The sequence below is a fragment of the Denticeps clupeoides genome, chromosome 4 (assembly GCF_900700375.1).
Source record: "Denticeps clupeoides chromosome 4, fDenClu1.1, whole genome shotgun sequence".
Classification (NCBI taxonomy): domain Eukaryota; kingdom Metazoa; phylum Chordata; class Actinopteri; order Clupeiformes; family Denticipitidae; genus Denticeps; species Denticeps clupeoides.
This window is the reverse complement of record NC_041710.1, coordinates 16836324-16857410: the sequence shown is the minus strand read 5'-3', so window position 1 is coordinate 16857410 and position 21087 is coordinate 16836324. Positions and strand designations below refer to the sequence as shown.

The 21087-nt window shown below is 44.2% G+C and overlaps 3 protein-coding genes and 1 non-coding gene across 12 annotated transcripts; 3 read left to right on the top strand and 1 right to left on the bottom strand.

Annotated features, from left to right (window-relative positions):
* Positions 1–630: 630 nt before the first annotated feature.
* rc3h1b (ring finger and CCCH-type domains 1b) lies at positions 631–11845 on the top strand. 2 transcript variants are annotated; one of them, XM_028976389.1, is made up of 20 exons: positions 631–799; positions 1953–2392; positions 2476–2596; positions 3031–3270; positions 3381–3556; positions 3677–3877; positions 4008–4140; positions 4355–4473; positions 4584–4696; positions 4810–5055; positions 5259–5398; positions 5541–5968; positions 6315–6470; positions 6668–6826; positions 7144–7363; positions 7473–7563; positions 7664–7760; positions 7866–8003; positions 8097–8191; positions 8905–11845. In XM_028976389.1, the coding sequence occupies exons 2-20, from the start codon at positions 2162–2164 to the stop codon at positions 9101–9103; spliced, it is 3303 nt and encodes a 1100-aa protein (XP_028832222.1). In that variant the 5' UTR covers positions 631–799; positions 1953–2161; the 3' UTR covers positions 9104–11845. The 2 variants fall into 2 exon arrangements, with proteins under 2 accessions (XP_028832222.1, XP_028832221.1); XM_028976388.1 differs by having other exon boundaries at positions 7839–8003.
* LOC114788143 (uncharacterized oxidoreductase ZK1290.5) lies at positions 2048–16852 on the bottom strand. Of its 8 annotated transcripts, none has more exons than XR_003749511.1 (11): positions 16692–16852; positions 15469–15717; positions 15281–15382; positions 14750–14841; positions 14487–14669; positions 14327–14386; positions 14055–14153; positions 8974–9123; positions 7139–7395; positions 3095–3280; positions 2055–2609 (listed from the first exon to the last, which is right to left on the bottom strand). XR_003749511.1 is itself a non-coding variant. In XM_028976392.1 (8 exons), the coding sequence occupies exons 1-7, from the start codon at positions 16774–16776 to the stop codon at positions 14058–14060; spliced, it is 867 nt and encodes a 288-aa protein (XP_028832225.1). In that variant the 5' UTR covers positions 16777–16852; the 3' UTR covers positions 13180–13309; positions 14055–14057. The 8 variants fall into 8 exon arrangements, 2 of the variants coding, with proteins under 2 accessions (XP_028832223.1, XP_028832225.1); XR_003749512.1 differs by having other exon boundaries at positions 2055–2603; XR_003749515.1 differs by having other exon boundaries at positions 2048–3280; positions 16692–16776.
* A 1435-nt stretch (positions 16853–18287) lies between these two features.
* Positions 18288–20278, top strand: extl2 (exostosin-like glycosyltransferase 2). Its single transcript, XM_028977515.1, has 5 exons — positions 18288–18401; positions 18497–18936; positions 19027–19097; positions 19177–19292; positions 19814–20278. Exons 1-5 carry the CDS (start codon positions 18397–18399, stop codon positions 20205–20207), a joined length of 1026 nt encoding a protein of 341 aa, XP_028833348.1. The 5' UTR covers positions 18288–18396; the 3' UTR covers positions 20208–20278.
* A 125-nt stretch (positions 20279–20403) lies between these two features.
* LOC114789401 (U1 spliceosomal RNA) lies at positions 20404–20562 on the top strand. The gene has a single exon (XR_003749662.1). It is a non-coding gene; the product is annotated as a U1 spliceosomal RNA (small nuclear RNA).
* Positions 20563–21087: the final 525 nt, after the last annotated feature.

Below are 21087 nucleotides of genomic sequence, written 5' to 3'. Positions count from 1 at the left end.
GGACCCGGGTTCAATTCCCGACATCCAAGGTATCTACTTTACTTTACTTTAAGAAAACGTAATCAGAAGGTTGTCGGTTCGAATCCCGAGTTGAGAAGGTGCCCACACACTTCTCCCTGGGCTTCCCACTGCTCACTAAGGGTGATGGTTAAAAGCAGAGGACACATTTTGTTGTGCCACAGTGTGCTGTGCTGCTGTGTTTCACAATCACTTCACTTATAGATAAACATATTTATTGCACTGTGAAAAAAAGCACCAATACAAAACAGTGAAATAACACTGTATATCTAAGATGCGAGTTAATTTTGTTAATGTAACAAACAACTCTTTATCAATCACCGATCAAATATTGCTTTACTTAATCAGTTTATTGCAGAATGCCCTTATTTTCGTAAAACAATAACATTATCTGTATAGAGAGAGGCAAAAAGTCTCAATTGTTGTGGCATGCTATCATTCTCTGTGCAGCAATCTGTTTTTCCATCTGTAGGCGATTATTCATTTTCTGAAATGATTTGCACTTTCACTTTTTTTTACAAATTATTATTTGTTTTACGCATTTTTGCGCACGGGGAACGCGGGTTTCCTTTGAAGACAGTTGCTCCGGGTGGCCACCAGGGGTAACTTTCGCTCTCCTCCATTCGCTTCCTTGTTTAACTTCTTCTGTTGGCAGGTTTTTTTTTCAATCAGGAACTCCTGAGGAACTTCGGTAACCGCTATACGGTCGACATGGAGACCGATAAAAGAACGCGACGTTTTCTCGAAGACAGATGAAATTCCCCTTCATTCCTTGGAATAAGTGAGTATGCGTGGATTCGGTTAACTTGGTGTGATAAACTGGAACGCTCCCGGAACGGAATGTCAACTGCGATTAGCCACATACAAAGCAGCCAACAAATAAAGCTAACGTTAGCGCGTTAGCTTCTTGGTAAAATTAGCCGCCTATACGGTTAGCACGAAGCTAGCCGGCTAACTGGTTTTGTTTTGACCACTTCGCTGCGGTTACGGATACCAGTAATAGTGTCGCCTTTTCTGCGGCGATAGCTGGAACGTATTTGTGCTTGTTGTGTGTAGTGGTCGTAATCCCCGCCGAGATTTCGACTTGGTTTCTTTTGTTTGTATTTTCTTGCTACAGCGTCTCTCCCTCCGCTACAAAAGGCGTTGACACTAGATGACCAAGCGAATAGCAGTGTGGCTAACTAGCCGTGCAAGACGCGCTAGTTCCAGCCGAAAACCCGTCCGCCTCGCCCACTAGAACCCAGCGATATCTAACAAACGTCTGCCGATTGAACCCCGTTCCAGCGACACACACATAGACACAACAACCCCCCAAAATCGCTTTATTAATGTGTCTGATGCGCCGTGTTACATAACGTTAGCCGCAAGACGAAACTCGCCCGCGTTAGCCAGCTAGCTGTAGGAACTGTCGGCACAGCTACGTCCATTAAAGCGGTTAGTTTCGCGAAACGGCATGACGCCTTCGGTACGATGTCCCGAAACCACGCACGACTAGGAATCAAGCCGACGGTCACCACGCTCGCACAGACCTCCCTTTTTTGTTCTGCTTTCGCCCGGAGCTAATGCGCTAGCTGGCTAACGTGAAACATTTGAGACCTGTTTGGAGAGTCTTTTGTCAGAGCCAGGGAACGAATAGAAGCATCTAGACCCTGTCCAAACTGCTCGTCGACTCGCATATGTGTCCTCGGACTCGTTTAGTGAAACGCGGCAGTCTGTTTTACTTATTTTTAGCGCAGACATCAGTCAGATGGACGTCAGGTAAACTGACAGGTTTGCGCCTACGAGTGTAGCATTAACGATGTTGTTGTATAGTGAATTTTGCATCTAGCGACTTCTTCACAAACCCATAGACATATTGGCGACCTTCTGTTGTCATGTGTATAAGTCTGATGCCACTACTTGCCTTTTAAGGTTGTGTGTCTTTTGTGTTTCAGGTGTTATGTTTCACACCATGTGATGAACGTCCACAAAACGTGACAACATTATAGATTTTTTTTTTGGCCTTCTGAAGATTTTTGATTCCAGTGGAATCTTTATTTTTTTTTTCTTTGTAAAACAAAAACAGCATAGCAGCACCTGCACAAACATAGACAAGCATACACAGAAACAACACATCCTTTACATGTAGACCAAGACCATTAAGATGCCTGTGCAAGCCCCGCAATGGACCGAGTTTTTGCTGTGTCCAATATGTACTCAGACATTCGAAGAAACCGTGCGCCGACCCATCAGCCTGGGTTGTGGCCACACCGTCTGCAAGATGTGCCTGAACAAGCTGCATCGCAAGGCTTGCCCTTTCGATCAGACCGCAATCAACACCGACATTGAGCAGCTGCCTGTCAACTCTGCTCTTCTGCAGCTGGTGGGGGGACAGGTGAGTTGTGAGCTGCGGGTGGAGCGAGTTGTTGTGCTGGGAGTTAAATGTTGGTCGGCTCAACACTGCTTTTTCGGCTTCAGGTGCCTAAACAGCAGCCGGTGGCGCTCATCACTTGCCCAGAGGATACAAAGCACTATGACGAGGCGCGGCAGTGTGTGGAGGATCTGGCACTCTACCTCAAACCACTTAGTAGTGCCAGAGGTGAAGTCTGCAGCTTTTTAAAAGACACATTGAATAAATTCTCCTATTATGATGTGTTTTAAGCATTAGCATTTTAAACATTAAATAGTATTTTACTTAATCCTTATTCATTCTAATATGTATGTTGAATGTTTTATGTTTTGACATACATGGCAGTGCAGTTTTACAAATAAAAGGCTTAATTTAAAATCTTATTTTGAAAATAAATGGTTCTCACTTATGTTTATATGCAAAATATTTGTAGGAGGGAAAATTTACATTTAAGGCATTTACCAGGTTACTTAACAATCAGTATTCTTTCTCAGGGACACAATGGTTGTAAGTAGGATTTAACCTGTGAGTTCATGGTGTTGTGGTTCATAGGCGTGTGTGTCTAATCTAGGTCTAATATTTTGCTGTTATCACTTATTATTTCCTATATCTTTTCACCTCAGGGTTAGGGGTGAGCAGTGCAGCTCAGAGCATGCTGAGTCGCCCCATGCAGAGGAAGCTGGTCACCTTGGTTCACTGTCAGTTGGTGGAGGAGGAGGGCCGTGTGAGGGCTATGAGGGCAGCTCGGTCCTTGGGTGAACGCACGGTCACTGAGCTCATCCTGCAGCACCAGAACCCCCAGCAGCTCTCCTCCAACCTGTGGGCTGCTGTGCGGGCGCGTGGCTGTCAGTTCTTGGGTCCTGGTATGGTCTCCTTTTTATAGAGAAAACACAAATCTTTGTAATGTCTGATGCAACCAGTGAACAAGTGTTCTGTCAGATGGTGCTCAGGTCGCTGTTTCTCTGTTTTTTAGCAATGCAGGAGGAGGCTCTGAAGCTGGTGCTGCTTGCGTTAGAGGATGGTTCGGCACTGTCAAGAAAAGTTCTGGTTCTCTTTGTGGTTCAGAGGCTAGAGCCCCGTTTCCCTCAGGCATCAAAGACCAGTATTGGGCATGTGGTCCAGCTCCTGTACCGCGCTTCTTGTTTCAAGGTAATCTGGTGGTTGCAAAGGCTGCACCATGGTGTTAATGCCAACAGATAACAAATCTTAACCATGTAAATAAGATATTTTTCTTCATATAAATGCTAACTAACCTCTACCTTGTATAAGGTGACAAAACGTGATGAGGACTCGTCACTCATGCAGCTGAAGGAGGAGTTTCGCACTTATGAAGCTCTGCGCCGTGAGCATGACTCCCAGATTGTGCAGATTGCCATGGAGGGTGGCCTGCGAATTGCCCCTGACCAGTGGTCCTCTCTCCTGTATGGAGACCAGTCCCACAAGTCCCACATGCAGTCCATCATTGACAAGGTATGTTGACACTGTGGCAACTTGGCAACCTCAGTCGCCATAAATGCTTTTTTAATATTTGTAGTTTCGGTCATAAGACTTGCTATGTCCTTACTGTTTTTTTGTTTTTTTTTTGCTCCCCTTTTGCCAGTTGCAGACCCCTGCTTCATTTGCTCAGAGTGTTCAGGAGCTGACCATCGCACTGCAGCGGACAGGTGACCCTGCCAATCTCAACAGGCTCAGACCTCACTTGGAACTGTTGGCCAACATCGACCCCAGCCCAGGTGTGTGGACCAGGCTTCCATCACCTGTCTTTGCAGTAAAAGCACAAAATGTTGCAGCTTGGCATTGCTTAGTTCAGTTAGGCAATCTTTCAAGTTTTTTGGTTATCTACATTTTAAATAATCAGGTTCTTGGTTTTTCAGTTATTTTTGAAAATTATATTTATATTAGCAAATTATTTATAATAAGTGAAGTGCGTATTGTATTGTATTTTAGATGCTCCACCGCCCACCTGGGAGCAGCTGGAAAAGGGGCTTGTGGCAGTGAAGACTGTGGTTCATGGTTTGGTTGACTTCATCCAGAACCACAGCAAAAAGGGAACGGACCAGCAGCAGGTAAGGCCCTACATTCACTCCTCAGAGGCTCTTTAAATTGAGAACATATTATAAATGTTTTTTTCACACTTGCACTCACTCTCGCCCCATATTCTTTTTACTTTCCTCAGCCTCCCCAGCACAGCAAGTATAAGACGTACATGTGCCGGGACATGAAGCAGAAAGGGGGCTGTCCTCGGGGGGCCAGCTGCACCTTTGCCCACTCGCAGGAGGAGTTGGAGAAGTAAGGCTCTGTAGTTTCTGAAAGAGCTTGTTCTACCCTTTATTCTGACCAATATGGTTATTCTCTGTTTTGTGTTTTGGTAGAGTTCTGTAACATCTTGTCCTTGTTTGCAGGTACCGCAAAATGAACAAGCGTCTGGCCCCAAGACTCCCATGCTCTTCTAGCCTGCTGCCTGAAGATGGAGTTTCTGTTGATGGGGTGCCCCGCAAGCCTATCACCAATGGCATTGTAGCAGTGGGCCCAAATACCCCCATGCCTCAGCTGGTTGCTCGTGGCACAGAAACGCCCTCCTATGACCTCTTACGCAAGCCCAAGCTTGATGCTTCCACCCTGAGTGCCCCAGGATCTCCCCCAGACCCGTAAGTTTAGGAACTTGGGAACTTTGCTCAGCATTGTTTCAATTTCTCCTAATATTTTAGGGGATAATTCTCACAGAGGTAACATTGAACTGGGACACAGTTTAGCAGCAATATTGAGTTATGCTGAACATGACCCCTCTGATCACTATTTACTTTGCATCACAACCTTTGCATCTAACGTCTCATGTCATGTCTCACTCCAGGGTGTCCGATCACTTGCCCATGCCCAAGCAGCTAGCTGTGGTTCCCAGGCCCCCCCCAATGTACCCCCAGCAACAGCCAGAGATGTTTTACCCTCCCCCGCCATCAGGATCACACTATGATGCTCCTCAGTACCCTACAGGTTTGCTTGCAAGTCTTTAAAGCAACATTTTAATCCAGATTTGTGTGTGTGTGTGTGTGTGTGTGTGTGTGTGTGTGTGTGTGTGTGTGTGTGTCAGAACAAATAATATTTAATCTGAATCCCCTTCTGTTTCTTTATCCAGGCAACCCTTACCCATATCCCCATCAGTATGTGCCACAGAGGTATGTGCGAAACCCACCACCTCCAAGTGAGTCTGCCATGTACCCGGACTCGTACCCTGGTTATGAGCGCCAGTATCCTGCCCCTCCAACTGGCCCCCCATTCTCTGCCGTGTCATCACACGGATTCCCTCCCCCACCTCACTATGATAGCCGTCGCCATGTGCCCTGTCCTGGACCCCCTCCTCCGCAACAGTCCTTTGGTCCTCCACGGGAAGAGCTTGTCCGGATGAGCCCCGTGCCTATGGATATGCCACCACCGTCCATGCCACCACCTCCAGCTGCCGGTTCTAGTTCTTTGTACCATCCAGAGGCTGCACGCGAGCGCTATCCACCCGAAGGCTACTGCCCACCTGGAGGACACCCTGGGCAGATGAGACCCTACGTGAGGGTGAGATTATGTATATATTGTGTATAATAACAGATTGACTGCCAATAATTGCTATTCTTATCTAATAGCTGGTTATTGAGTCAGAAAAAAAAAATATTCTGACTAAATCAAGCATCAAACATTCATAATAAATGCAGTTTCATGTACATGTATTTCACAAAGGAAATCATATATGTTTTTTTTACTTTTTTTTTTTTTTTACATTAAGCCAATGCTGAGCGTAAAGTTGTGCATGTGCGGAAATGTCCTGGTCAGCAAAGGCTATAACTATCAGCTTGTGTTTGATAATTTTATGAGTATAAAAATGCATTATTACCAAATGTTTGATGTACTCTGTTCGATGCAGGACCCTTACATGCGCTCTCAGCACAGTTTAGACTATCTGCACCGCAGGCGTAAGGAAATCATGGCCCAACTAGAGGAGAGGAAGGTCATCTCTCCGCCACCCTTCGCTGCGTCTCCCACTCTGCCCCATAGTTTCCCCAGTGACTATCCACATGAGGTGAGGAAAGACCCAGTTATTCCATCTGCCATGGTTTCTTGTACAGTGTACTGTCGATGGCAGAAGTGGCACCCTTTTACTGAAGTGTTGTGTAATATTATGTAACACATTACCTTGTGTCTGCCCTGATGAGTAAAAGATTGGAAGTTGTGGAATACACCAATTTATGTATAACTGTTCTCTCTGTCCTGTGCCAGCACTATGTGGATGAGAGCTCCAAAGCCATTGGGAAATGCAGAGAGCAGGACTACACCGGGCAGTATTCCCCTTGGTCCTGTGATACCATTGGCTCCTACATTGGCACCAAGGATGCCAAGCCCAAAGATGTTATGAGCAGTGGGGCTGTGGAGATGATGGTTTGTAAAAAATGTCTAAATATTCACTGAGTAGCCATGAGAAATGCTTGTGGGTAAATTAGCTACTATAGCCCTGCTCTTGGCATGAACATCTTGAGTTTGGCACATTCTCTTTGTTCATCATTGGTCAGTTTTTGGGTGGTGAGTGACCATACTGATGTTTTGCATAATGCACACCTGTCATGCCATCTATAACACCTCAATTCTATATCAGCCCTATGAGGCATGAAAGCATATAGGATAAAAACTGTAATCAGTTTTTGTTGCATTTAGAATGAATCCAGATTAAACATGAATTCTTCTTTTACTTACCACAGAATGTCGATGGTAAATCTCTGAGGGACCCTCCAATGGAAGTTCAGCGCCGCTCGGCTGATGCCAAAGATGACGATCCTATCATCCCTTTTGGCCCCATGCCCACTGTGTCACGGTTTGGTGCCATCTCACGCACGTCCAAAACTGGCTACCAGACCACTGGCCCGGTACAGGCTGTAGCGTCCTCTCAGGGCTCTGGATCTAAGCACATGACGATGGCAGGTAGGGTGCTGAAATGGTCATTCTGTGGAATTCTGTCATAATGAACAGATTCCAGAAATGTTACAGTAGTAGTGTTTCTCTTAAGTAACATCGTCTTTTTAACATACAGCTGAATACTCCTATGGGAACCATGGTAGTTGGGGGGCAGCACCCTACCCGCAGCAACAGAACATGCCTTCTCAGGGACACTTCAGTGAGCGGTAAGTATGTCTCTCACACACAAACACACATTGCTGAATTTTTGTGGTGTGTGTGTGTGCTCCATATTGGATCTGATGTGATTCTTCCTGCTGTGGTTAGGCTGCCCATGGCAGCTTCAGACAGAGAACAACTGAAGATGGAACTGCAGCAGGTCAACCAGCAGATCAGTCAGCAGACACACATCCGGGGCATGGAGGTTTGTTTGTTTACATTTTCCTTCCTTACCTCACTTCCTGCCTCCATTAACTTGTGATGTGTGCCCTCTGTGCTGCAGGCTGCCAGTAACTCTCTGCTCCTGCAGAGGGAAGCGAGTGCACTGGCCACACAGAGTGCAGCAGGGAAGTGGCCAGCAGGCAGCGCTATGTCCAGTGAGCAGCTGAGTCTGGAGCTCCACCATGTGGAGCGTGAGATCGGCAAGAGAACCCGAGAAATTGCTATGGTAAGGGCATGACTAATGTGCTTGGAGACCAGCCAGTAATACAGATGATCTGTGAATGACCACAAGTTCCACTTTTTGATGTTATTCCTTTAGGAGAACCAAGTTGCCCACGAAGTCCAGTACAAACTAAAGACTTCTGAGAATGGCCAACCAGACCACCAGCTGGAGGAGCTGTCCATTGCCCTGGGGTATGTTGCCTGATCTCACGACTCATATAGCAAAATTTATTAAAGTAAATGGTTGCAAATATTTGAGTGGGGGGGGTCTTGCTTTTGTGGGGCAGTGGTGGCCTAGTGGTTAAGGAAGCAGCCCTTTAATCAGAAGGGTGCCGTTTCAAATCCTGATCCGCCAAGGTGCCACTGAGGTGCTACTGGGCAAAGCACTGTCCCCACACACTGCTCCCCGGGCGCCTGTCATGGCTGCCCACTGCTCACCAAGGGTGATGGGTTAAATGCAGAGGACACATTTCGACACACCGTGTGCCATGCTGCAGTGTTTCACAATGACAGTCATTTCACTTTCACTTTAAAGGTTCCTGTGAATCCAGTAAACAATTACAGAGATATTGTTTTTGAAAATTGATACAGGATCACAAACCATATTGCTAAATATTACACCTCTCTGTATCAGTGTGTGAGTGGTCTCACACCTAGGTCCTGCAGTTACCAACAGGGATGGGACTCTTAAGTAGTCCACAGTAACAATGGCATCATAATACAGTATTCTACATTACTCAATATACAGTGCTTGACAATGGGGTATGTGTACTACAATTTAAACAGCAGAGTTTTATCATACATAACTTTTTTGCCCATCCCTATCGAGCAGTGATCCAGCACGTAACCAGTTTAGTTTCCTTCTGTAAATCCTTCTTTCTTTTTTTTTTTTTTTATTTCTGCAGGGAAGTGTCTAATGGCTCTGGCAGCATAGGGCCAGAGGGTAGTGTGGGTGGAGCTATGCTATCTCTTACCAACAAGACGTCATCGCTCAGCCTGCGATCTTCAGAGCTTGTGGCTGGAAGTGGATCAGAGCTGCAAAAGAATGGTGTGGTCCACTCCTGTTCGTTGACTGACCTGACACACCCTCCTCCACACACCTGATCATTTAGGGTTCACGATCTCTGGAGAGAGGTTGTTAGTTGTGTAAAGAGGGTTTTCTCTGACATACTTAAAGCAGTGCACATATTAGACAGGTATATTGGGCGCTCCGAAGGGAAAATCAAGGATGCAGCTTTCTGGTTGGTGGCGCAAATTAATGAGGGACACCAGGATTGTGGTGTACACATACACATGCACACACAACCCCACATGCAAGCACACACTGTCTTGTGCATGCTGTTACATGCATGTGCATCACACCTTCACACGCAAACTCTTTTATTTAGAAAATGAGCAGTATCTGCCGTGATGAATTTTCTTTCTTTTTGTTCTGTGAATGAGCTTTTGTTTTAAATTACTTCTCATTGCCTGGAAACCAGGGCATCTGATTATGTGCTTTTTTGTTTGGTTTATTGTTTCTTTTTAACTCAAAGAAGAAAGTCGAACCAAAAAAGTAAAATCACGCATAGAAGCAACAGAAGGCAACAAATTATTAGTGAAGTGTAAGTATTAGCTCTGTTCCAGAATGTTTAGTACTTACACGAATCTGATAATTCATGCTGCATAGTATACTTACGACCTTCTTTATGGGTGCAGTGAACCTGTAGCAGCTAGTAAACACCACTGTTAGAGTACGGCCTGGATTGCCATCTGAACTGTAGCATAGGACCCTTATTGTCAGGCCGTTCTATGACCTGCCTAAAACAGGCTTCTGTGGCACACTCACCATCGAGCAATAGTTTGATCACATGCATGGAATGGGATTCTGCTTGCGCTGAACATGGGGAACATCAGAGATATCATTGGTTCATAAATGCATTATTGTGGAACCCATGACAAGTTTGCATACCTGTTCAAATGGAACTATTTTAACCAAATTTTCTGAGGCATTCTGTTTTAAAGAATGCAAATATTGTGTTTCTTGCATGTTCTTCCACAGATGTATCATTTTAATCATTTGACATATTTGGGTTCCTTGTATTGACAAAGATGATGTTCCATAATCCTGGGTTAGGTGTAGCCACTCATCTTCCTGACTCAGTCTTCATGACGCTGGGGTAATTTGAGTAAGGTTTTTTTTTTTTTTTTTAAATTAAGACATCCATTTCATTTTAACTTCTATGAAGTTGTATTCTCAGTCTTGAGGCCTGGTCTGGTTGGCTAGATCAGGTTTCTCATTCAACCTCAGTGCTGAATTCAGAAGGGATGAGATTTTCTGCTACATGGGTTATCCCTTGCCTAAAACCCATTTCTGTCTCCAACCTGGGAATTTGGGCTGTGTAAAACTCCTCGATGGTTTCCATTCCAGACTGTTCAGCCTGGCGCTTCTGGAATCACCTTTCATGCATGTGTGAATAGCGTTTCATCCAGGCCTTTGCTCTAATGTGCTGCTCTGTTTAGCTGGACCTCATCTAGGAAAAAGAATAAATTTAGGACCTCAATAAATATTTTGTAAAGAGCTTCACTATATTTTAGTATCATTTAGGGTGTTTTTTTTTTTTTTTTGCCACTTAAACATTTTTCTCAGCTTCTAACTCGTTATCAGCTCACCCTGTGTGTTTTAGGCACCTTTATACTCACTGACTGTTTTAAGAGACCAGTGGAGGTCGCTTTACAGAGAGATCAAGACGACAAAGTCTTCCTTTAGTGAGGACATTCTTCACATGGCATGCCAATCTCTAGTCTCTTGAGACAGACACTATGTTAAGCTCCAAATTTTGGTGCGTTTCCTGGTTGTAGTCTAGAAATGTAGTGCGATGGCTGACTGTTGTGGGTGTTTCTTGTTTAATATACACCGAAAATAGCACATGGCCCTCAAAAAAAAAAACGCCACCAAAATTTTTTTTTTTTTTAGCCAAGAAGATATGACCATCTTTCCCTAAAGACTGTTTCCTTCACTAAATGTAATGGTTTTGAAATTTTAGATTTGTGTTCCTAATCCAAATAATATATCCCAAGTAAGGCCCATTTCTAACGTTTAGGCTTAAGAGAACAGTGGTGTTTAAAATGAGCCATTGCCGTTCCACGTGCAGAACCCCATTCCATTGACTTTCCATTGTTTTCCGGCATTTTTCCCTGTAGCCTGAAAGGCATTGGTGTATTTGATGCATAGATACACACACTTTTATATACATATATAAAGATATACTTAGCACTATTATGTGCCACCTCTTAATCCACTTGATCAGCATTTATATTAAATGATCTCTACACAAAATCAGCAAAGTGTTTTTCTGGTTGCACATACAGAGCTTATCCTTTCTCAGTTAAAGGAGTACTGTGCCAGGATGACATGATGTGGTCACTTCATTTTGTGTTCAAACAAAGACCAACATGTTGAAATATACACTTCACAAGAAGATAGTTTAAGAAAAGACAAATGATGTCTGTATTCAGTGTCAACCGTAGTACAACAGAGCATGGAATTTTGAAGTGGTGTCCTGGACTGGCCTTTTCTGGTGGCCATCTTGAGTTGGACACGCATCGCAGAAATGCATGTCTGCTCCTGACTGCATGCGGTGTTCCTCATGACAGTCACTGTGATCTCTCGCTCTCTCCTGCCAAACGGAGAACTGCTGAACAGGCATGTCCTCCACTCACTTTTAGTTTTGCTCTGTGCTCAGTTGGCAAAATTGGTAGCATGACTAGAATTCAGTGGTAAAAATTGAGGCTTAAATCAAAACGGTTGCGTCACAATGGTGTCCTGATTATTTAACCAGCGTCTTGCTGGCTTTTTTTTTTTTTTTTTTTGGACTGATCAGATTTTTATTATTTTTTTTTTTTACCAGTGTACATTTTTAGGATGGGGCACTGCTAGGACCCAATGCTATTTTTCTTAAATAAACATTTGGTTTGTATGGGAATGTGCTATCTGTATGTATATCTGTCTGCAATTGCCATTTGCTTGGGTGCCTAGGTTTTTTTTTTTTTTTTTTGTCTTAAGATCAGTGATCTCACTGATTTAATTATTCTTGCTGTGTTTTACATACTAAATGATGTTGACCCTCTTTAAGTAGCCTCAGAAAAGTGAAAGACCCAGTGAGATGCACACTGCAGAACAGCTCGGTGCATGCATTTATTTGCTGCAGGAACCCCTTGATGTGGTTTCTCTGTTAATGGGTTAAGTTACAAATGGATGATATTCATTTCTTTCCTTGGATGTTTGTTTTGAGCGAACCTGTTACATGCATTTAAATGAATGACGAATGAACTCATCCGCACCCAGTAACACTTTTATGGCTGTGTTGGCTTTCATTTTATTCCTAACTCTTGGGAAATGTGTAATGGCTTTTTTATGATTACTTCAAAGTTGTCTTGTAAAAAAATATCTCTTAAATTAAGGTACAGGTTTGATTTCAACAAGGAAAGATTTTTATATATAAATATATATTATACTCCATTAAGGAATGTTTAGAACCATCTTACTCCAATGTGGATGTAGCCATTATTACGCCATTTTATGACTTTGTAAAAGAATTCACTGTGTGAAAATTGGTTTGCTTTTTTGTATAATACAATCTACTTTTTTGTGAGGAGAAGGAGGCTAAACTGGATGTTTTGAAGATGAGAAAAACCTGTGTCATTTAGAAGAAAAATGTGATTTGTTTAAAACAGTGATTCTGAGCTAAGAGGGATTGATTAAATGATATTGGTAACACTGCTTTTGTGGCCTCTGCATTATTTTTTTATTATAAATAAAGTTATTTGTGACAGACATTAATGTTTTGTGATGGGGAGTGTGGCACCTTCAATATAAAGCCCTAGCCCAGGCTATAATGGTATCAAACCTTATGATTCAGGCAAATTTCATAATTTTTTTATGGAAAAATACATTTAAACTCTCATACACAGACAGATTATCACTTCAGTTAACTTCTTAAATACCTATCTGTGTACATAAAACTCAAAGGCAAACAGTACATGAAAGGCATATTGGTAAATTATCACCAAAATCTTAACATTAAATGGTACAAAACAACTCAATTTGTACACCTAGCCCTAATTATTTTACTTAGTTTTTCAAATATCTTTGGCAGTTACGTGAATATGAACCTCAAGTTTGGCCAGTACGATCATGCAATGCCACACTTATTAAAAACAAACCATTTATGCCCTCCAGAGAGGGAAAGTCAAGTGAATTATTTTTCTATCACTGTGCAGGGTTTTTATACTGTGCATGTCCTCATCCATTAATGAAAATCCAAACACCTACAGAACAAGGAAAACCAGATTAAGTTTTTTTAGAAAGCCACCAAATGAGATGTCTTCTCCAATCAAAACAACTGATCCATACATGGACTATGTGACTGATAGGCTTGTCACAACACTGAAATTGCAAACTCTACACCGATACTAATGATGGTACTTGATACTTTATACAATTTTTTTATACTAATGGGGAAGGAAAAAAAATAGTAAATAAATAATTTTAAAAATAATTATATATACAGTGGAACACAAAGTATGCAGTCACTGATTGTGCAAGTTGACCACTTGAATAGATGAAAGTTGTCTGTAATTTTCATTAATGGTACACTTCAACTGTGAATGTAAAAATACAGAAACATTTTTTTTTACATTCTGTTGCTCACAGTTGAAATGTACCATTGACTAAAATGACAGACTACTCATCTTTTTAAGTGAGAAAACTTTTTTGCCCAACAATGTGTAGACACAATATAAAGAAATAAAATAAACAGATATAAACAAAATGTATTTTAATGTTTTTGAGCCAAACTAAAAAAGCTTCCCTCTCAAAACATCTCTTGGTTTTCCCCATTCATCTGGTTGATATCTGAAATACTTCCAGATGGTGCTCTTGCTTTTTACATTTTCTACCAAGCTTAGTGCTGCAGAATTATGCTTAAAGCATCTGCACTACATCTTGAAAACCAGGGCATTAGATTAAAACATGCAGGATTTAAACCTTTATCAAAAGTAAGACTGGTGGCACCTCTCACTCCACACGTCTTGGGTCCCAGCTAACATGTCTCCCATCATGCAAAGTTTTCAGTGCCACCATGTCTGTGTCTTCCAGCTGGAACCCGAAAACCTGAAGTTTTGGCCAAATCAGGTACAGCGAGAAGGCACAGGCGGAGCGGAAGATGAGAAAGAGGAAGTGTGGAATGATAGAGACAGGGATTTTACTAATGATGGATGATGGAACTGCAGCTCTGTGTTTCCTAATACAAACAACTGGGATAGAATAACCTTGATGAAACCCACCTGACAGTTTTCCATAATCCGTATCGGTTTTGTGGACTTTGGGATTGTGACCACTCCATTCTGCACAACAACAGAATAAATACATTTATTAAACTTTTTTTTTTTTTTGCATGCACACACCATTTGAAAACATATGTACTGTTGGAAAAAACTGCTGTGCCTGTATGCTCCAGCGGATGCAGACTTGGGCGGGCGTGCGGCCATATTTATCAGCCAGTCCGAGAACCACAGGATGGCTTAGTGCCTGGCCCTTTGCCAGCGGGCAGTACCCCTCAAACACAATGCCCTCCTGACGACAGTAACTCATTAAATCATCTGGCTGTTGGAACGGATGGTATTCCACCTGAGAATGAGACAAAGGCACCACTGGCATTTTCTTAATCACACTGAACAAAAAAAAACACACACACACACTTTCCCCACCTGGTTTACATGTGGCACTACGCCGCAGTCATCCTTCAGCTCCTCCAAGTGGTGTATGAGGAAGTTACTCACTCCAATTGCTCGGCACCGCCCTGCCATACAAAGTTAACAAGGCCATTTTCAACAGACCTGTGGTGTAGTAATGCAGATTAATGTCAATGGAGTCCATTTTTGGGATTAAGACCAATAAATTAAAGCAGTGGGTCCAGCAGTGGCGTCTACCTCATTTGGAAATAGTTGTTCAGTATTTGTAGCCTGGCTCCTGGCAAGCCCGCAGGAGAGCCAAAGCATTTACATTTTACATTTACAGCATTTATCAGACGCCCTTATCCAGAGCGACTTACAATCAGTAGTTACAGGGACAGTCCCCCCCTGGAGCAACTTAGGGTTACGTGTCTTGCTCAGGGACACAATGGTAGTAAGTGGGATTTGAACCCGGGTCTTCTGGTTCATATGCGACTGCGAAAGGTAAAAGCCGCACCGCGGGTCCCTCTGGTAAACATGGAGCGACAGACATGAGGGAAGACTCACCTTCATCATACAGCTGCTCCAGGGCTCGCCACGTCTCAGCTCGAACCTCTCTGCTGGACCTGCCAGGGACCATGGCGTCCGGCCAGTGCATCAGGTACAGATCTGGCACGCAGACATTCACAGAAACACAGAGACGGGAGTTAATGAAACGCGGCCCCACGCAGTCACGCTTCAGACGAGAACCGCACCGAGGTACTCCACCCCGAGCCTGTCGCACGAGGCTCTGCAGGCCTGTCTGGCGCTGCTGTGGCCGTAGTCCCCGGGCCACAGTTTGGAGGTCAGCCACAGGTCCCGTCTGGGCACGCCGCTCTCCGCCACGGCGCTGGCCAGCCGCTCCTCACAGTCGTAGCGCTTCGCCGTGTCGACGTGCCGCACACCGCAGTCCCGCAGCGCGTAGACCACCGCCTCGTGGCTGTACCCGCCCTGGTGCGACGTCCCTACACACGCACACAGACAGACGCGCACAGACATACAGATGCACACACACGTACAAACACACACAGACAGTCACACACACGCACAGACACACGTAAAAACGCGCACAGACAGACACGCACAGACAGACGCACACACATGCGCACAGACACACACGTACAAACACACACAGACAGTCACACACACGCACAGACACACGTAAAAACGCGCAGACAGACGCACACACACGCACAGACAGACGCACACACACGCACAGACACACGTAAAAACGCGCACAGACAGACACGCACAGACAGACGCACACACATGCACACAGACACACACGTACAAACACACACAGACAGTCACACACACGCACAGACACACGTAAAAACGCGCACAGACAGACACGCACAGACGCACACACATGCGCACAGACACACACGTACAAACACACACAGACAGTCACACACACGCACAGACACACGTAAAAACGCGCAGACAGACGCACACACACGCACAGACAGACGCACACACATGCTCACAGACACACACGTACAGACAGACGCACACACACACGCGCACAGACAGACACATGCACAGACATACAGACACGCACACACACAGGCAGACAGGCGCACACACATGCACAGACACACACAAATACTGAAGCGACGTTGGCCTGATGCAGCATCACGCAAAGCGACTGTTTTTACACTCTGTATATAGGATTTCGTTTTTTGCCTATTTATTCATAGACCTATGTACATTCTTACATATATTTATTTATACTCAGTAGATATAGTTATTTATAAACAGCACAAACAAATTCCACAACTTGTACAATAACACTTACACACATCCTTGCACATTGTTGTTGTTTTTTTCTACATTGTACTTGAGAGACACCATCTACCGGAATCAAATTCCTTGTATGTGCTTGGACTTACTTGGCCAATAAATAAGATTCTGATTCTGATTTCATTTGTCCACGTACCCAGTCCGAGAATTGGGATTTGCAGCCCGTTCGATAAAGGCACAGTGGGACAGGAAAGCATCGACGTAGCAACACCAGGCTCCATTATGAGCTGTTCTCCTAAAGTTCAAACACACACGACTAAAAGTCCATTTTACATTCCGGGTCTGCGGCGGCGGCGGTGTAGGACACGGCCGTAAAGCAGAAATTGACTGTCGTAAACCCACTCGGCACTTTGCAGCACGACGTATTCCACAGCACTTGTTTTTGGTAGATTTATTCATCGCAGATCGCTGCTTGAATCACCCTGCTGAATGTAATACAGCTGTAGAGAAAATTCGCTTACTTTTAACCTTAAAAAAGACAAATAGAAATATTACAGCTCTTTTTCAAAAGAGAACTCCTCAACTGTAACCTTTTGGAATAACCATATTAAAGGACTGAAATGGAAATGTTACAAATATCTTTTGAGAACCCTGATATAAAAGTTGCATGCTCATTTTGTGGAAGACCCCCTGAAGACTTGCGCCATTAGTCTTGGAAATGTGTTTATGTTAAAAAGCTCTCGTCTGACCTGTGTCGATTTATTAAAAATAGAAGCAAATTACCTTCTATATTGCGTCTAGAAAATGTGTAGTTTTTTTGGATACGAATAATGACTCGTCTTTTGTGCTGAACCTATTTATAACTTTATTATGTTATTATGTATTTCAAATCTGGTACTCTTACTGGTTAACATTTACAGCATTTATCAGACGCCCTTATCCAGAGCGACTTACAATCAGTAGTTACAGGGACAGTCCCCCTGGTTAAGCGTCTTGCTCAGGGACACAATGGTAGTAAGCGGGATTTGAACCTGGGTCTTCTGGTTCATAGACGAGTGTCTTACCCACTAGGCTACTACTGGTTCTTTGGAAGGCTATAAAAACCAAACGCTTTAAAATCAGTTTGGTCTCTCTGTTTAAATTACATTTCTTCCTTTTGAGTCTTTTCTTCAAACAATTCTTTGTATTGTTTTTATTTGGTTATTTATATGCTGCTATGCCCCCCTGGCGTCTTACTTTTTATTTATTGTTAATTTATTGTAAATGTCCCTTTTTGTTATTGATGTCTGATTGTTTAAATTGTTCTCTAAAGATGTGATAAAGAAAAACGTATCTCTGCTTGAAGCATATCAAATATTATTTATAATAATATAAGCCTTGGTTTGTTTAGTATTTGTGTTTATTTTTTTTATATGCAGAGAAACAGGGTGAGGTGGGGTGGAGACGGACGCCTAACGGCAACTGCATAATGTAACGTAATTCAGTCATTCATTCATTCACTTATTCAACAAATGTAGCATACAACATGGACACACTCAACTACACTCAATAAAAACGGAAAGGCAAGAGCGAGCTCAATCATAAATCATAAACTCAATATAATTAAGAGATGCAATCACGCATCCAGATTTAACCAACCAATGTGAACTGTTTAACAATTTCTTGTTTGGTTGATTTGTTTAATCATAAAAAGTAAGGAAATATGGGAACAATATAATACCTTCCCGGTATGTTAAGTAAAATAATTCGAAATACATAGCAAACCTACGAACCGGCAAACCTGGAAATAAAAAAAGTTTCACGCACAGAAGAACCCAAACAAGTCGCAGTGCGCATGCGTGGAACTTGGTCGGCTAAAACTTCGTGAGGAAACTTCGGACATTCGGGGCGATGAGACGAAAATGAGGTAACAGTACTCGTGAGGCGGCCTTTATTTGCCGACGAGCGCGGAAGCTCGTTTTAATGTCCGGCGCTGTGTTGCGCGCGTTGTCCACGTTGCAGGGTTCACCTCCGCGGCCGCAGGACGTGCAGCCTTCGACGGGCGCGTCTCCTGCTGCTGCCCGTGCTGCTGCTGCTCCTGCTGCTGGTGGGCGCCGCACTCACCGCCCTGCTGCCGCCGGCCGAGGGTCGCGACGACGGCGACGGCGGCGGCGGGGTCGTGGGGGTCCTGCGCCGGAGAGCGGCGCCGAGGGCCAGAGCCTCGTTCACCATCGTGATGCAAACGTACAACCGAACCGACGTGCTGCTCAAGCTGCTCAATCACTACCAGGCGGTGCCACGTCTCCAGGCGGTGGTCGTCGTGTGGAACAACGTCGGGGAGAGACCCCCCAGGCACCTGTGGGACTCTCTGGGACCCCACCCCGTGCCGGTGGTCTTCAAGGAGCAGAGTGTTAATCTCATGCGCAATCGCCTGCAGCCGTTCCCTGAGATCGAAACGGATGGTGATGGAGCTCGCCGACCATCACTTCTCATGAGGTGTGTTCTGTAGAACAAAAAAAAACTGAAGGTGTGCCTTCAACCTTCTCTTTCAGCTGTGCTGATGCTGGACGACGACACGCTGCTCAGCGTCCCGGATATCAACTTCGCCTTCAGTGTTTGGAAGGTAGACCTCAAAATATACGTCCCCGCTGCGCTGACCGGAGAGCAGGCTGCCTTCTGAATTCCTCTCTTCGCTCTTGCAGCAGTTCCCCGGTCAGATCGTGGGATTTGTCCCTCGGAAGCACGTGGTGACGGACTCTGGGGTTTACAGCTACGGCAGCTTTGAGCTCCAGGACACTGAGACTGGTGGAGGGGACAGGTATGCGTCAGGCTGGGGTTTGCGTCCTCTGAGACCTTTGGCCAGAGGTGGATGTTCAAGTTTCATACTGTAGGTTCGAAGGTACATGTATTCACAAGTATTCCCAACATGTACTACAAGCGGGCATAAAAGCCAAAAGTTCTAAAGTGACGGTAGAAAATGGAAAAACGTCTTTTTGTTCGGCACTCACACAGTTATGTGAGCTGCCTTTAATGTGTGAATAAGCCATGTTGCTTTGTTAGCCGTTTCATCGGTTGTGTTGAGGCCTAAAGCGAGGAGAATTCCTAAAAAGCTGTGAAGATGGGCAGCTTATCTTAAGTTAGGGTAAGAACTGATCGTCTGTACTAGCTTCTCAAGTTGTAACCATGGTTACCACTAGGGTTTGGGCAAAATACTTGTGTGAAATAGCGGCGTTTTATTTCCTTTTCAGTGCGTCTGCGTGGCGATTTTGTAAATGGATATTATTTATTATTGACTGCCATATGCAAAACACGAACATGGGTTGTTTTTCTCCACCTTAGGTACTCCATGATCCTGGTAGGAGCTGCTTTCTTTCATCAGCGATACCTCCAACTTTTCCAAGCGCAGCCTGCCGAGGTGCGTGCCCTGGTGGATGAGACTCAGAACTGCGATGACATTGCCATGAACTTTGCCGTGGCCCTCGAGCTGGAGAAGGACGGGGCGCCCGCTCGAGCCTCGGGTGTGCTGGTGAAGCCGGTGGACCTCAGGAACCTGGAGCGAGACGCCAGCAGCGGGTATGTGGGCATGTGGCACAGGGCTGAGCACATGCTGCAGCGGTCCTACTGCCTGAACCGGCTGGCACAGATCTACGGTGGAATGCCGCTGCGCTACTCCAACATCATGCTCTCGCAGTTCGGCTTCCCTGCCTATGCCAATCACAAAAGCAAGATCTGATTGCTGAAGTTTGTGCTTAAGTTTGTGTAATACCCTGTTTTCAGTATTACCCGTCTTGCTTGCTTTTTTTTTTTTTGTAATGAATACGATGAGTGTTATTACATATAATAATACATTTAAATAAACATTTATTTTCTCTGTTTATATTTTTAATTGTTTCTAGCTTTATTTTTTCGAACTGGACAGCACATTTACCATACTTACCTGGCAGGGGAGATACTGTGATCAAGAAGGTGGTTCACCCAGGGCGAGGCTCAGCCATTGCACTTCGGCTGTGCTGACCCATGCAAATTCCCCAAATGTGTGAATCTCGACTGGTAATGGTAATTTCTGGTACTTTATTATTGTTGTTGTTTTTTAGAAGGTTGCCGGTTCGAATCCCCAAGTTGCCACTGAGGTGCAACTGAGCAAAGCACCGTCCCCACACACTGCTCCCCGGGCGCCTGTCATGGCTGCCCACTGCTCACTCAGGGTGATGGGTTAATTGCAGAGGACAAATTTCACTGTGTGCACCATGTGCTATGCTGCTGTGTATCACACGTGACAATCACTTTACTTTTTACTATTTAGTAGTCCCCTTTTAAATGTATAGGGTTCATTTGAGGAATAGTATCAAAACTAAATGTTTTAAATTGATAATAACGTATCGTATGCCTTATTCATTGAGAGAGATGATAACTTTGCATTAACCCTTTGTGAACAGAAGATGGCCCTTGATGACAGGCCATTGTTCAGACTGCAGCAGGGGTTTCAGATCAATTCTGTTGAGGGGGAATACTTGGTACTCGTAACGGTTTCAAGTTTCAAGTGAGTAATAAGTTACCCATGAGAGGACGCTTTGAACATCAGTCTTTTCTTGAGTTAATTAAAAACGAAGGAG

Excerpts from the sequence above, each read along its gene's own strand:
- rc3h1b (XM_028976388.1), top strand. The coding sequence starts at position 2,162 with ATGCCTGTGCAAGCCCCGCAATGGACCGAGTTTTTGCTGTGTCCAATA. Across the intron at positions 4,141-4,354 it reads CAACATCGACCCCAGCCCAG|ATGCTCCACCGCCCACCTGG; the intron begins GTGTGTGGACCA and ends ATTGTATTTTAG. Across the intron at positions 6,471-6,667 it reads CCAGTGACTATCCACATGAG|CACTATGTGGATGAGAGCTC; the intron begins GTGAGGAAAGAC and ends GTCCTGTGCCAG.
- LOC114788143 (XM_028976390.1), bottom strand. The coding sequence starts at position 16,776 with ATGGAGCCTGGTGTTGCTACGTCGATGCTTTCCTGTCCCACTGTGCCT. Across the intron at positions 15,383-15,468 it reads GCTCGGGGTGGAGTACCTCG|ATCTGTACCTGATGCACTGG; the intron begins GTGCGGTTCTCG and ends TCTGCGTGCCAG. Across the intron at positions 14,842-15,280 it reads GGAGCAGCTGTATGATGAAG|GGCGGTGCCGAGCAATTGGA; the intron begins GTGAGTCTTCCC and ends TTTGTATGGCAG.
- extl2 (XM_028977515.1), top strand. Across the intron at positions 18,937-19,026 it reads CCCTGAGATCGAAACGGATG|CTGTGCTGATGCTGGACGAC; the intron begins GTGATGGAGCTC and ends CTTCTCTTTCAG. Across the intron at positions 19,293-19,813 it reads GAGACTGGTGGAGGGGACAG|GTACTCCATGATCCTGGTAG; the intron begins GTATGCGTCAGG and ends TCTCCACCTTAG.